The following is a 12,929-nucleotide window of genomic DNA, read 5'->3' as shown; positions in this document are numbered from 1 at the left end:
TCGCTGAAGAGAGAGGGAGGGGCGTGATGCGTGGGGCAGGTAGTGAGTGCTTTTGCTAATTCGCGCGCGCCTCCTCCCCACGCCTTTTTTTCCCGTCTTTTTTGCCAATTTTTTTCGCTTCCCCCCCCCAACACTTTTTTTTGATTTTTTTTAATCTTTAGCATGTTTTGAGTTAAAAGTTTTTAAATCTTGAGTTGAAAATTTTTAAATCTTAACTTGAAAGTTTTCAAATCTCGAGTTGAAAGTTTTCAAATTTTTTTTTGCAAATTGAAAATTTTCAAAGTTTGAGTTGAAAGTTTTCAAAAATTGACTTCAAAGTTTAAATCTTAAGTCAAAAGTTTTCAAATGTAACTTAATTTTTTTTCAATCCATTAGAAAAAAATCTCAAAAAATTAAAAACTTTCCTTAATCATTATCATTATCCTTAACTACCAGAGTTAGTTACGCTACTAAACCATCCGCTGCGCGCGCGGACTTCCGCGGGTGGCGCGTACGCATGTGTTTGGAATCCCCGGTAGTGAGAGATAGGGTGGGATTAGGGTTTATGCTACTGAGCTTATTGGGCTCCTAGGACTATTGGGCCACAATTTGGTTATCTCGGTTAATTAGGTTAACCGAGCCCAATGACCGAAATATCCGAAATAAATTCGGTCTTTTGATGGCTGATACCAAACTACTAACCGAATTTCTCGGTCTCGGTCTTTTAGATTCGATCTAATTGGTTCGGTTCTTCGGTTCGGTCTAGAAAGTAAAAAAATAAACCCAAACAATAATTATATTCGATTTTTAAAATCTCAATGATAATAAAGAGATGAGGCAACGGACGGACCGTAGAGGAGTATAGTGGTAGCGTTTGACGAGGCTTCTAAAAATTATATAATTGAAACCCAATGAAGATAATAAACTCTAAAAACTACAAAGTCTAATTTTTAAAGATTCCAAACAGAATAAATAGAAGGAGTGGTAATGGTTGATGGGACATCTAAAAATTATTAACAAAGCCCCAAATATAATCCCAATGATGATTAAAATCAAGTACGCCAGCCATGCCGTTATAGTTGGTGGGACTTCTAAAAAGTAAAAAAAACCCAATGATAATCATGTTAGATTTTAAAATCTCAATGACAATAAAGAGGGGAAGTTGCGAGCAAGCCGTATAGAAGTATAGTGGCAAAGCTACTGATGGTTTGGTGGGAATTCTAGAAAGTGAAAGATGAATCCAAACGATAATCATGTTTGATTTTTAAAATCCCAATATAATAAAGAGACAAGACAACGGACATGTCGTAGAGGAGTACAGTAGTAGTGTTTGACGGGACTTCTAAAAATTATAAAAATGAAACCCAACAAAGATAATAAACTCTAAAAACTACAATATCTAAATTTTAAAGGTTCCAAAGAGAGTGAATAGAAACAGTGGTAGATTTAACAAGCAAATAAAGAAGGGGCTTTCAAATTCTTGAAACAATGAGATATATAGCAATTAAATAAATTTTAAGTAAAAACATTTTTAAAATAGATAATTTTATATGAGTGCTAGCCGCGCAATTGTGCAGGTCACCTAGCTAGTTAACTCTGCATTAGTTATCTAGCTCCATATAAAACCGCATTGGGCAATCCCTTCCGATCGAAAGCAAATTTTAGAGCCCGACTACACAAAGGGCCTGTTTGGGGGAACGCCTAGCTGCTGCGGCTTCTCTCACAATCAGAAGCTCCCCCAAACAGTTCAGCTTTTAGTCAGATTCCGAGAAACTGTAGATGCAGCATCCAGAAAATGAACTAGAAGCCAGAAGCTAGAAAACCCAGCTTTTCCAGATACTCGGAAGCTGGCTTCCAACCAGCTGATTCTCAGAATACTAAGCTCCCCAAACAGGCCCATAGACTGCAGCCAAATTGGTTTAATTTGCAATCTCCTCACATTTCTTTTAGTGGTGCAGTCTAATCAATCAAATCATCGCTATGGGCTATGGCTGAGTTCAAGCGCCCACTTTAGTCTGGCCATGACATCCGACATGGTCGGCCGGTCCTCCCCCTTCTCTTCCAGGCAGCGCTCTGCCGTGCTTGCCACCAGGTCTGCTGCCTCGAGCTGCCTCGACGTTAGCGGCACCGCTAGGCGCTTGTCCAGCACCTTCGGCAGCGCCTCCGCCTTGATGAACGGCAGAGCAAACTTAACCAAGCTGGTGTAATCCCCCTTCCTATAAAACATTAACTGTTTCACCTCCTCTTCCTCCTCCTCCCATTGAAAAATTGGCTTCCTCCCTGTTAATACCTCTAGCATCACCACGCCAAAACTATAGACATCGCTTGTTGGCTTCGGAGTGGCTGTTAATAGATACTCCGGGTCGATGTATCCTGCCGTACCTACACAGGTATGCAAGGAATCACTTTCCACCTCGACGTCGTAGCTGATCGCGAGCCCAAAGCCCGACAAGCACGGTGACCAGCTGGAGTCGAGGAGAATATTAGACGTTTTGATGTTGCGGTGGATCACCGGAGGCACAGCGGAGTGCAGGTAGTTAATGGCGCGTGATACGCCTAGCAGTATCTTGATACGCATCTTCCAGGATTCTGCCACCGGCGAGTAATGGGACGACAACGACGACGGACCATGCAGGTGGTCAGAAAGTGAGCCGTTCTTCATGTAGTCGAAGATGAGCAGGTGCTCCTCCTCCACCGTGTTCTTTTTCTCCTTCTCCACCTTGCAGTAACCAACTAGTGGGATGATATTCTTGTGGTGCAGGGTGGAGAGGGTTGTGACCTCTGCACGGAATTCCTCCATCCCTTGATTAGAGCCCGGACTTCTGCGCTTGATGGCCACCTGCCGCCAGTTAGAAAGGATTCCCATGTACACGCTTCCAAATCCACCTCTACCGATCTCTCTGTCCGCGGTAAAATTGTCAGTCGCCGCCACGAGCTCCTCGAAAGTGAACTCTTGGGCTCTATGTAGTTCCTTCTGAGCGATCTTTGCAGCATCGTCCTATAATAGAGAAGCAGACATTGTAGGGAAAAAGGGTGGAAAATTAGAGGGGCCATGAATGATTCCCTTCAAATTAAAGAGAACACCAAATCAACTAAACAGTCCTTCTAGATCATGAACTAAATAGATCAATGGATAGGACATTTGGAGCCATGTGAAAAACTGAAAGCTAGCTTGACTAGTATATCCATTTACCTGTGACTCGTATTCAGAGCTTGCACGTGTAGATGGTACAGATGTGTCGATGTAGCTCCGATCGGGACTGCAAGTGATGTTGATGTGGCTGTTGAAGTGGGAGACGAGGTAGGACTCGATCCTGCTCTGAACATCCCTGAACCTCTCGACCTGCCGCCTGGCCATAACCAATCGGTACACCGAATTCCTATTCTGGCAGGACATCACAAGCTCAAGAGCCTGTCGGAGAGTGTCGTCGAGCCCGTCCAACGGTCGCTGGATCTCCGACCGCTGCATCATCTCCGGATCCTGCAGGTATGCTAGCTGGTCTTCGATCATCAACACAAGGCGAGCTAGCTGATAGCACTCCTCCTTGTTCTGCCGAGCTGTGCCAACCGCATGTAAGATCTTGGAGATAAGCCCGCCGATGTCTGCCTCGACCAGCTGCATCACCGTGGCTGAAAGAGAAAAAAAAAAATGAAACATGCATGTGGTGGGCCTCGACCACGACCTCTCGATCAAATTCTATGAAGTTAATCATCACGGCACACAATGCTTTAGTATTGGTGTGTAGTCAGTGGTTAACTTATCTTATTCATGCCGGTTATTACATATTATTAATGTTGTACCGATACATCATTATGCCAGTAATTACATAGCACTTTACTTTATGTTATTGGATCTCTAAAGATATAAAAACATACATACTAATTTTAATGAAAAATTCAGGTGGGGAATCCCCCCCACCCGGGTGAACTTTCTTAAAAAAAACATATATACTAACAACATGCCTAATAACCATTAGAGTAAACTAGGAAGGTAGCCCACGCATTTGCGCCGGCATGTATTATAGATTGCGTTTGAAAAACTTATATAGACAGAATATCAATCGGATGACACCTACAATGTTTCAAAAGAATTATTTCTCCAAATTTTTCTTCATCGACATTGCTTAAATATTCTTTTCAAACTATTTGTTAGCTTTTAAAATATATAATATTTAATACATCCATGTAAACAATTATCTACGATCTCTTCATTGTGGAGTTAGATTTAGTTTGTTTGGAAAACTGTGTCCAACAAATTAAGTGTAAATTAAAACCAAGGTGCTATGTCTTGTTTAACTAAATGTTTAGTGGCCTTTTTTAACAAATCCTAAAGAACGGTTATTGAATATAAATATGTTTTATTTGTACCATCAAGTTACTACTCCTTTTAGGTTGTATCATAAATATACAAGCTATTACATACTTACATATAAATTAACAAAGATATATTGTAGACATCGCTTCCTTCTTATATACATGATCTATACTATCATGTTTAAAAGAAAATAGCTAGTTAACATGAATCCAAAAATTTAAAATTTAATAGTAACAAATATAACTTTTCAACCAATTATATATTGCTACCTTAGTGTGGCTTACATATGCTACAGTATGAACAGTGTATATAGTCAATGTTATCCAACATGCGGAGAAACTCATAATGCTACGATATTAATATCCAAGAAAATTGTTATGAAAATGTAACATGCAATGGTTGGTCCAATTTTATTAAAAAGTAAGAACCAATTTATTTAAAAACTTATTACATTTTATCCAAATAGTTTAGTTTAGTCCCTTTTGTCATTTTCTATTTCTTGTTTTATTTCATACCAGTTCAAACTATAGACATTATAGATCTTTAAATTATTGGTTAAACTATGAATACAGCAATAGTTAGATTAGAAATCAAATGTGTAGCTTGAAAATTATGCATGTTTTCATATTTTTGATTATTTATTGCTACAAAAAACAGGAAGGGGTAAAGTGAAGAGCTCAAGCCAAGAGGGGAGGGGGACATGTAGTGTTGTGCTGTGTGCATGTGTGGGAAAGCAAAGTAGAGGATTTAAGTGAAAACAAATGATCCGATTTTTTTCTCAAAATTTCTAATATCTTTTTTTTTTAATTTTTAAGGTGTAACACATGGTGGCTTAAGAATTTTCTAAAAATATATCAATTGGTTAAAAATAGTGGATCCATCTATTTAAGGGGAAACTGGTGGTCAAATGTTTTTTTCTTATAATTTCTAAGGTTTAATTTTATTTAAGACGTACCACTTGACATCTTAAATGCGAATATACAATGATTTGAGGTGATATAATACTTGTTATTATTTTCTATAATGTTATGTTCTTTTTGCTATCCAGTTACCATGTAAAGAATTGGTGTATATGTTCAAATGACATATTTTTATTTTTATATAGTAAAATATAAGTAATATGGATCTTGAATTATTTATTTGATTATAAATAAAACGAAAATTTAAATAAACTAAAAATCATATATATATCTTAAATTATAATCAGTTCTCTTTCTAATTATTAATTATTTTTATTAATTAGTTAATATTTAGAAGATGAATGAATTTAATGAGAGATGAGAGGAAGACAGTGTTGAAGGGGAGAGAGTATGCATGCATATAATTATAATATTGTTTGATAGGTTATAGTGTTTTAGTTGCTATAAATTTATTAACTAAAAATAGAAGAAACATATTATTTATTAATTGAAATCTATCTTTTTTACTCGTATTATAATGTTATTTTGACTTATCATAGTGTTAGAATGGGGGGAGTATTTTTTAACATTACTCAGAGTTAGGTTTATTTTACTTTTATTATCTAATTTAATTATTATCAAGTTGTATACAATGAAAATATACATATATCATTATTTTTATATTTCTAATTATTTGAATGGTACGAAAAAGTTAGAAAATATAGTATAAAGTAACATATTTCTTTTCAAAGTTGAACTATACTGAATATGAGTCTTTAAATGCAAAATAATCTGAAGAGATAAGAAGATCAAATATTAGTGGTATGATTTAGATGTTATAGTTACTTAATATATTGTTTAACACTTTTTTTTGCTTTCCTAACTAATAAAGCATGAAAATAGGAGAAAAATAGATAGAAAAGAGGAGGAAATAATTTGGGGGCTGGGGATACGTAGGTACGTACATTTTTTTAAGGAAAAGCAACGTTCGTGCATCCTTCCTACAGGCCCAGGTGAGCTCATGTTTGGAGATAACTTTTTTAACATAAATCTAACGGTAGTAAATAATGGGTCCACCCGATTAAATGAAAACCGACGTTAGATGTTTTTTTTTTTCTTAGAATTTCTAGAATTTATCAAAACACCACATGGCGACCTAGAAGCGTTTGTAGGAGTGCCACGTGGCGGCTTAAGAGTGTTTGTAGGAAGTTTAATCGACTTTTAGTAGATAATAGATAGATAGATTACACTTACAATACATGAACTTGTGTGGTGGGTGTAAGTAGATACAACAACTTGCAAATTGCTCACTTTGATACAACAACCTGGCTAGTTGGTGCAAACCAGGCCAAAATGATCCGCACAAGTAAAATTGCTCCAAATTAGCGCATAGTAATGACATAACAGCATACACGTATAACTGTGATTTGGATATCTTGTTTTGAATCCAAACAGAAAGAGAAATTAGATGTGCAAAAGTTTATTTTTCATGTCTAGGATAGAGTATTTATTTCATTCTTGGGAAAATTTGATACTCTATATAACACGCCTAATGTTTATTTATATGTTCAAGACCAAGACAATTTTTATCTATACAATTAACTCCTAAAAGAATATTTTAATTTTCATGTTCATGTTCAGACACGTGTATTTTTATGATCGGGCATTCTTAATTATTTTGCCTTTTTGTTGGTCTAAATCTTAAAAATATCATGTGAATAATAATAATAATACATTGTCAGTATAAATTTTTTATGTGTAACAATAATTACACACCATTATGTATCATATTAGATCAATTTTACTTGTGTGGATTGGTTTAGCCCAGGTTTGCACTAACTAGGCAAGTTATTGTATCTGAATAAGCAATTTGCAAGTTATTGTACTTATTTGTACCCACCATACGAGTTCGTGTACAGTGAACGCAATTTACTCTAACGGTTAATAGATTTCGCATCACGTCTATTACTGCACGACACATTGACACAAGTGGAAAAACATTTGGCAAAAGGCTGATTATATGACATATGAGTTTAGCAGTAGTAAATGTATGAAATGTCACAATTATAGTAACCGACATAACACTTGGCTGACATATTATAGCATGCCTAAGATTTAGCGTGTTAATCTTTGGTAGCCAACCAAATAGCTCCTAGCTTACGGCAGGAAATGGTAGTGAATAAATGAAACATTAATGCAGAAGAAAATAAGTGATTTTATATTGGAAAACGGAATCTACTTGCACCTTCTCAATAACCATAAAATTTCTCTAAGAAAATACTGCACGACCATAAAATTTCTGTTACAAAATAGTGGGTTCACACGCACACTAGCTAGTTAGCCTACTCCCTACGTTTCATATTACTTGTCATTCTAGCATTCAAATTTTGTACCAAAATATATACTCGTCGTTCTTATATTCGAAAACACTTTTAGAGGTGATCTTCCCTCCCTACTCTTCATCAATGCAGTTATACTTAGTGCAGTCATAACTCTCATTGGCTCATCTGCTTTTTAAAAATAATTGGGATATATTTAATGAGGGTAACCATATAATCTGCCACATCTTCTTGGTTTGTGTGAGACTTGTTAGAACGCCGATTAATTTGAAATGGAGGGAGTAGATTGGACTGTTGAACCCTATGGCCTATGGGAGATAAAGACTGCTGGAACATAAAAGGTTGGTGTAATTACAACTAGAGAAATGAAAGAAAGAGAACAAACATTACCAGTGCTGTGGAAAGAGGATTCCGATGGCTTAAAACTCCCGAGGACAACATCAACAATTGGGCTCCTGTTAAAATATCGATTGAACTCATATAAGTGAGACACACATACCTAATGAGGAGAAATTTTACAGTTCTTCAGAAAATACCTATTAGTATCAAAATTTTACATTATAAGTTTTGGTAACTCCAAGATACTTACGAGAGAGAGTACACAAGAGGCATTATGAGGAGAAGGGCATATTACTCTTTGTTACAAGGAAAAGAATCCTTACATGTTATTGTCTTGTTTGCCTGTATCTTCCCTTGAAATATTTTCTTCAAGTCCTTGTTGTTCATGTGTTCGTTTCCTCTGGGAAGAAAGACTCCATTCTTTCGTTTCTTGAACTTCTAGTTCATCCGAGTCTTTTCCGGCAGTTTCCAGACTCTCTGGGACCTGAAGTTTTCCTCTTTTTGCTGATACACTATTTCCTTTGTCACAAGAAAAGGTCCCTTTTTGCCATTGTACATTGACGATAGGGGTACTTGGATGCTTGCTAACCGCAGCCACCAGTGCACCCTCTGCTGCATTCCTTCCGCTTGGCAAATAAGAACTGGTGTCTCCAAATTTTACAGAGATATCTTTGAGGGAAGTTAAATACTGGAAGCAAACAGATGTAAGGTCGTATTGTTTTATGCTACTAGCATTGAAAACTAACTTCAGCCTTACTGCATTAACCATCGCTCCTTCCACGAAGGACAAACATGGTGCAGTACACGCAAACTTGAAGTACCTGATTGCCTGGAATCCCTTGTCAAAAACAATCCTGTCTGCAGGGGTAGTCTGGACAGAGAGCGACAGAACTGTAAGAGTAGTCAATCTTTTAAGAATGTCAATTTCATTCCTTGGTAAGTGCCTGACCGCAATCTTTAGATTGCCCAGTTTGCTAAGTTCTCCAATCCACTCAGGTAGGCTGGGAAAGACACAGGTTTTTGGCGACAACTCAAGCTTCTGAAGATTTGGTGGCGGAGAGGACAAGATGCTCAAACCATCACAGGAGATGCTTGTGGTTGAAGCACCACCATCTAGAATTAGAGATGTGAGTTTGCTGAATTTCTCCATGATGGACCAAAGACATTCCAAATTAATGACCACACGGTCAGTTTGTACTATTCCAGAACAGGTTAGATGGAGATCCTGTAAATTGGTCAGCTTGCCAAGTCTCAACACATTGTCTCTTGAGCTATCAGAGAGCTGAAGATACGCTAAACTGCGAAGTGATGTCATCTTGTCAATCCCATTGGGCATATTAGTCTCACGTGGAAGGCGGACATGCAATAAATTCTGCAATTGAACGATATCTAATGGAAAACCAACCACTCTTGCATCTAAATCCAGCGTCTCCAAGTATTGTAATCGTCCAATCTTGGATGGAAACTTGATGCCTACATTACATGCAACCTTCAGATATCTCAGTAGAAATAGTTCCTGAATGCTAGAGAGGTCAAAACATATCTTGTCTTTATCTGCCCAAACATGAAGAATCAGAACTCGCAGGAGACCATACTCTGCAACGGAAGGTACACATTTGAAGAATCCGAAATATACAAGTGACCGAATTTGGCTCATTCTGATGCTTCCCGCTGGTATCTTTGCACCTTTCACACTTCCAAACTGCACGGACAATCGACGAACTTTGTCCAGATTTCCAGGTCTTGCTTGGAAATAGTCCATAATACTAATGAAATTCTCCTCCTTGGATTTGCACCTTATAAAATCCAACACGATGTGATGAACTGTACATGATAGCACCTCATTATTATAAGTGATATCTACTGGTTGGATCAATCCTCTATTGATAAGTTCATCAAAATATATTTTAGCAACCACGTCCGCGTCTTGCCCATTTACTTCATGGACAAACCCTTCAGCTACCCATTGCTTCACCAAATCATCCTTCCTGATCGTGTAGTCCTCGGGATACATGTTAAAATGTAGCAAGCATGTCTTCAAATAGTGTGGAAGAATATTGTAGATAAGGCTTAGAAGTTCATTCATCCCTTCAGCAGTAGAATTGGTACCTAGACTTGAGGGTATGGAATTTTGTAGGTGCATCCACTGTGCCACTGTCATAGGATTGCATTCCAACAAATTGGCTACCAATATTGTAGTTTCGAATGGTAAACCACTGAATTGAAGGTTATTATTAAGAGGTCTCATCTCAAATATATCCGTGGAATTATAACTACAGCAAGCCTTGGCTACGTCCTCAGTTTGTGTGGTTGTTATTATTCTGCTGTAACAATTGTCCCTCGGTAAAGCACGGCTAATAATATCCCAGGTCGTGGAGGCCCATAAACCATCGATTACAATCAAGTACCTGCAAGAATGCACTTGCGTGCAAATACACGAAGCTGACATAACAATAGACAAAGAAACACAATAAAAGTAAATCGACGATCACACTACTGACCCTGTGTCAGGGTTTGCATTCTCGAAATGCCTGTTTTTGCTGGGGGCCCATGAAATCAGCGAAATTTTGAAATTTTCGGTATTTTTTGGCCAAAATTATTTGAAAATTTGACGCATTTTGAATGAATTTGAATAAACTTTGATCAAATTCACAAAAAAAAAATGGAAAAAAAGGAGAAAATTTCGAGCAAGAAATATGCTTGCCGGTGGGGGACAAAATTTCTGAAATTTCGTTCCGAAATTGCAATCACTGCCGTGTGTACTTGTGGAACTGTAAGAAATAGATGAAGCATATATACAATCTGTAGTTTTATTATAAATTATATACTTAATCTATATTTTTTAAAAAAATTGTGATATAATACCTTAAATCTGTAGTTCTATGATAAATTTAATCTTAAATGTGTAGTTTTGTGATAATTTTTGTCAAAATATATGTGGTGTTGTGAAATATAGGGCCTGTTCACTTTGATGCCAAAAAAACCTTACCAAATTTTGACAATGCCAAATTTTGGCAACTATACCAAAATTTTGGTAGGATTTCTTATATGGTTACCAAAATTTGGTAGCAAACTAAATGTAGCCACTTTTTTGGCAACTTTACCAAAATTTGGTAAGGTTGGAAATGGCACCAAAATGAACAGGCCCATACTGTATTACCAAGGGGGGTGAGCATATAGCTCACACACTATTGTATCGCACATTATGCTTTCTTCATAAATCTTTTTTTTTTTACAAAATTAGCTTTGGGACAACCACCAGAATTTGGAAACGATCTAATAGAAGTACTAACTGATGTATTCTCTAAAATGATGTCAAAGATGCAATATTAGAAATGGATTAAAAAATTTCCACTCAAAAAAAAAAGAAAAAAGAAATGGATTGAAAATAGTACTTCTCTTGGACAAAACGGTTTCGTGTGAAATTTTACTACTCCCTCCGTCCCATAATATAAGAGATTTTGAAGGGATGTGACACTTCCTAGTACTACGAATCTGGACAAAGAGTCTGTCCAGATTCATAGTACTAGAAAATGTGACATCTCTTCAAAATCCCTTATATTTTGGGACGGAGGGAATAGTAAAATTTCACACGACCTGATGGGCCTATTTGTGGATTTCCATTGAATTCCTCCTTTTAGGCATAACTTTTGGGGTATTTGTACCTGAGAAGGCTAAGTGGCTAACATGAAGTAAATCCAGAAACATTGGCTAATTTATTCTCACTCTTAGCTTTTAAGAGGGAAAGTGTTTTTTGGGCTGGATGTTGGGTTGATAGTGCCGGTTTTATTTTGGTGGTAGCTAGCAGAACACCTTTATCATATCCAAATGTTGGTATGCTGATACATGTGTACCATACTATCAGATTATGGTAGCTAATCAAATACAGTAACATTTTTCATATCTCAATTCAGTATTGAACAGTAAATCGTACCTTTTCCCTTGTAGATGTTTCTTGACATTGTCAAAGAGGTCCTGCACATCAGAAGAGGCATGGGTCCGTGGTGCCTTAATTTGTGAGAGCATGCTGATGAGAAATCCTCTAAGATCTGGATTTCGAGACACCTGCAGGAATGCGCGGCATTCGAATCGCGCTCCATAGTTATGATATAGGCTTCTAGCTAATGTTGTCTTGCCAACACCTGAAAAACCAAGGATAGCCACCACTTTGAATTGTTGCTGTTGGGCGTTGAAAGCTAGCAACTTGACAAGATGATCCATGAGGCCATCAAATCGATCGGAAATACGGCCATGGACGCCGAGGACAGAGGAGAGTTGAGCAGGCAACGGATGTTGTTGGCTGGAACTGGCTTCTTCGCAGTTGGGTTTGATGGTTTGTGCCGGAAGGACGCATCTGATGAATCTTTCCGCCGCACCCTTCGCACGAGCTTTTAGTCCTGAGAAATCTGCAGCAATCTGGCGATTCCGCTTCTTCTGCTTACCCTGGATCCGATTAAAATGCTCAATAAGATCACTTTTGTCTACACCGGCGCCAGAGTTCATAACTCTATCCAAGAAGTCCTCCGTGTCATAACAAAGCTCCCGCACCTCCTGCATCCAGCGCTTAGCCGTTAAGCTAGTTCTCTCCACCGCTGACAGATCCTTGATGTTGGTGCGTAATCCCTCGAGAACAGTCTTGAAATCCTGGATCTCATCCTCACTAACACCTTCACCTCCAGACAGATTGTTGATGGTATCCGTCAATGAATGGAGTTGCCGGAGGAGCGGACTCATCTCGCTGCGCGAAGCAGTTAAAGCCATCGCCTCATCAGCAACCGTGGAAGAAATCGAGATCTCCATCCCCTCCTGACGACAATTAGGAATTTCTGGATCGAAACATCATCTACATCTGAAGCGGGGAAAGGCAATCCAAAGAACAAGAGAGAACAAAAACGTGGGTCAGACGACACCAAAATAACAAGAGAACATGTAAGCAAGGATGGGGGAAGGGGAACACTACCCAGACGGACCCGAGAGATTGAGATACTTCTCACGAGCACGGAACGGAGGAACTCTCATGATAAGGCTGGGCTAGCCTGGCCTCTGGTTAAAAAGTAC

The 12,929-nt window shown here is 38.0% G+C and overlaps 1 protein-coding gene across 2 annotated transcripts; it reads right to left on the bottom strand.

The window, feature by feature from the left end:
• Positions 1 to 1,456: 1,456 nt before the first annotated feature.
• On the bottom strand, positions 1,457 to 12,929 carry LOC127754337 (disease resistance protein RGA5-like). 2 transcript variants are annotated; one of them, XM_052279830.1, is made up of 6 exons: positions 12,832 to 12,929; positions 11,806 to 12,720; positions 8,195 to 10,279; positions 7,923 to 7,987; positions 3,173 to 3,609; positions 1,457 to 2,977 (listed from the first exon to the last, which is right to left on the bottom strand). In XM_052279830.1, the coding sequence occupies exons 2-6, from the start codon at positions 12,669 to 12,671 to the stop codon at positions 1,958 to 1,960; spliced, it is 4,473 nt and encodes a 1,490-aa protein (XP_052135790.1). In that variant the 5' UTR covers positions 12,672 to 12,720; positions 12,832 to 12,929; the 3' UTR covers positions 1,457 to 1,957. The 2 variants fall into 2 exon arrangements, with proteins under 2 accessions (XP_052135790.1, XP_052135792.1); XM_052279832.1 differs by having other exon boundaries at positions 12,842 to 12,893.

This window comes from Oryza glaberrima, chromosome 11, assembly GCF_000147395.1.
Source record: "Oryza glaberrima chromosome 11, OglaRS2, whole genome shotgun sequence".
NCBI classification, from domain to species: domain Eukaryota; kingdom Viridiplantae; phylum Streptophyta; class Magnoliopsida; order Poales; family Poaceae; genus Oryza; species Oryza glaberrima.
Note: the sequence above shows the minus strand (reverse complement) of the source record. Positions and strands in the feature narration are given on the sequence as shown.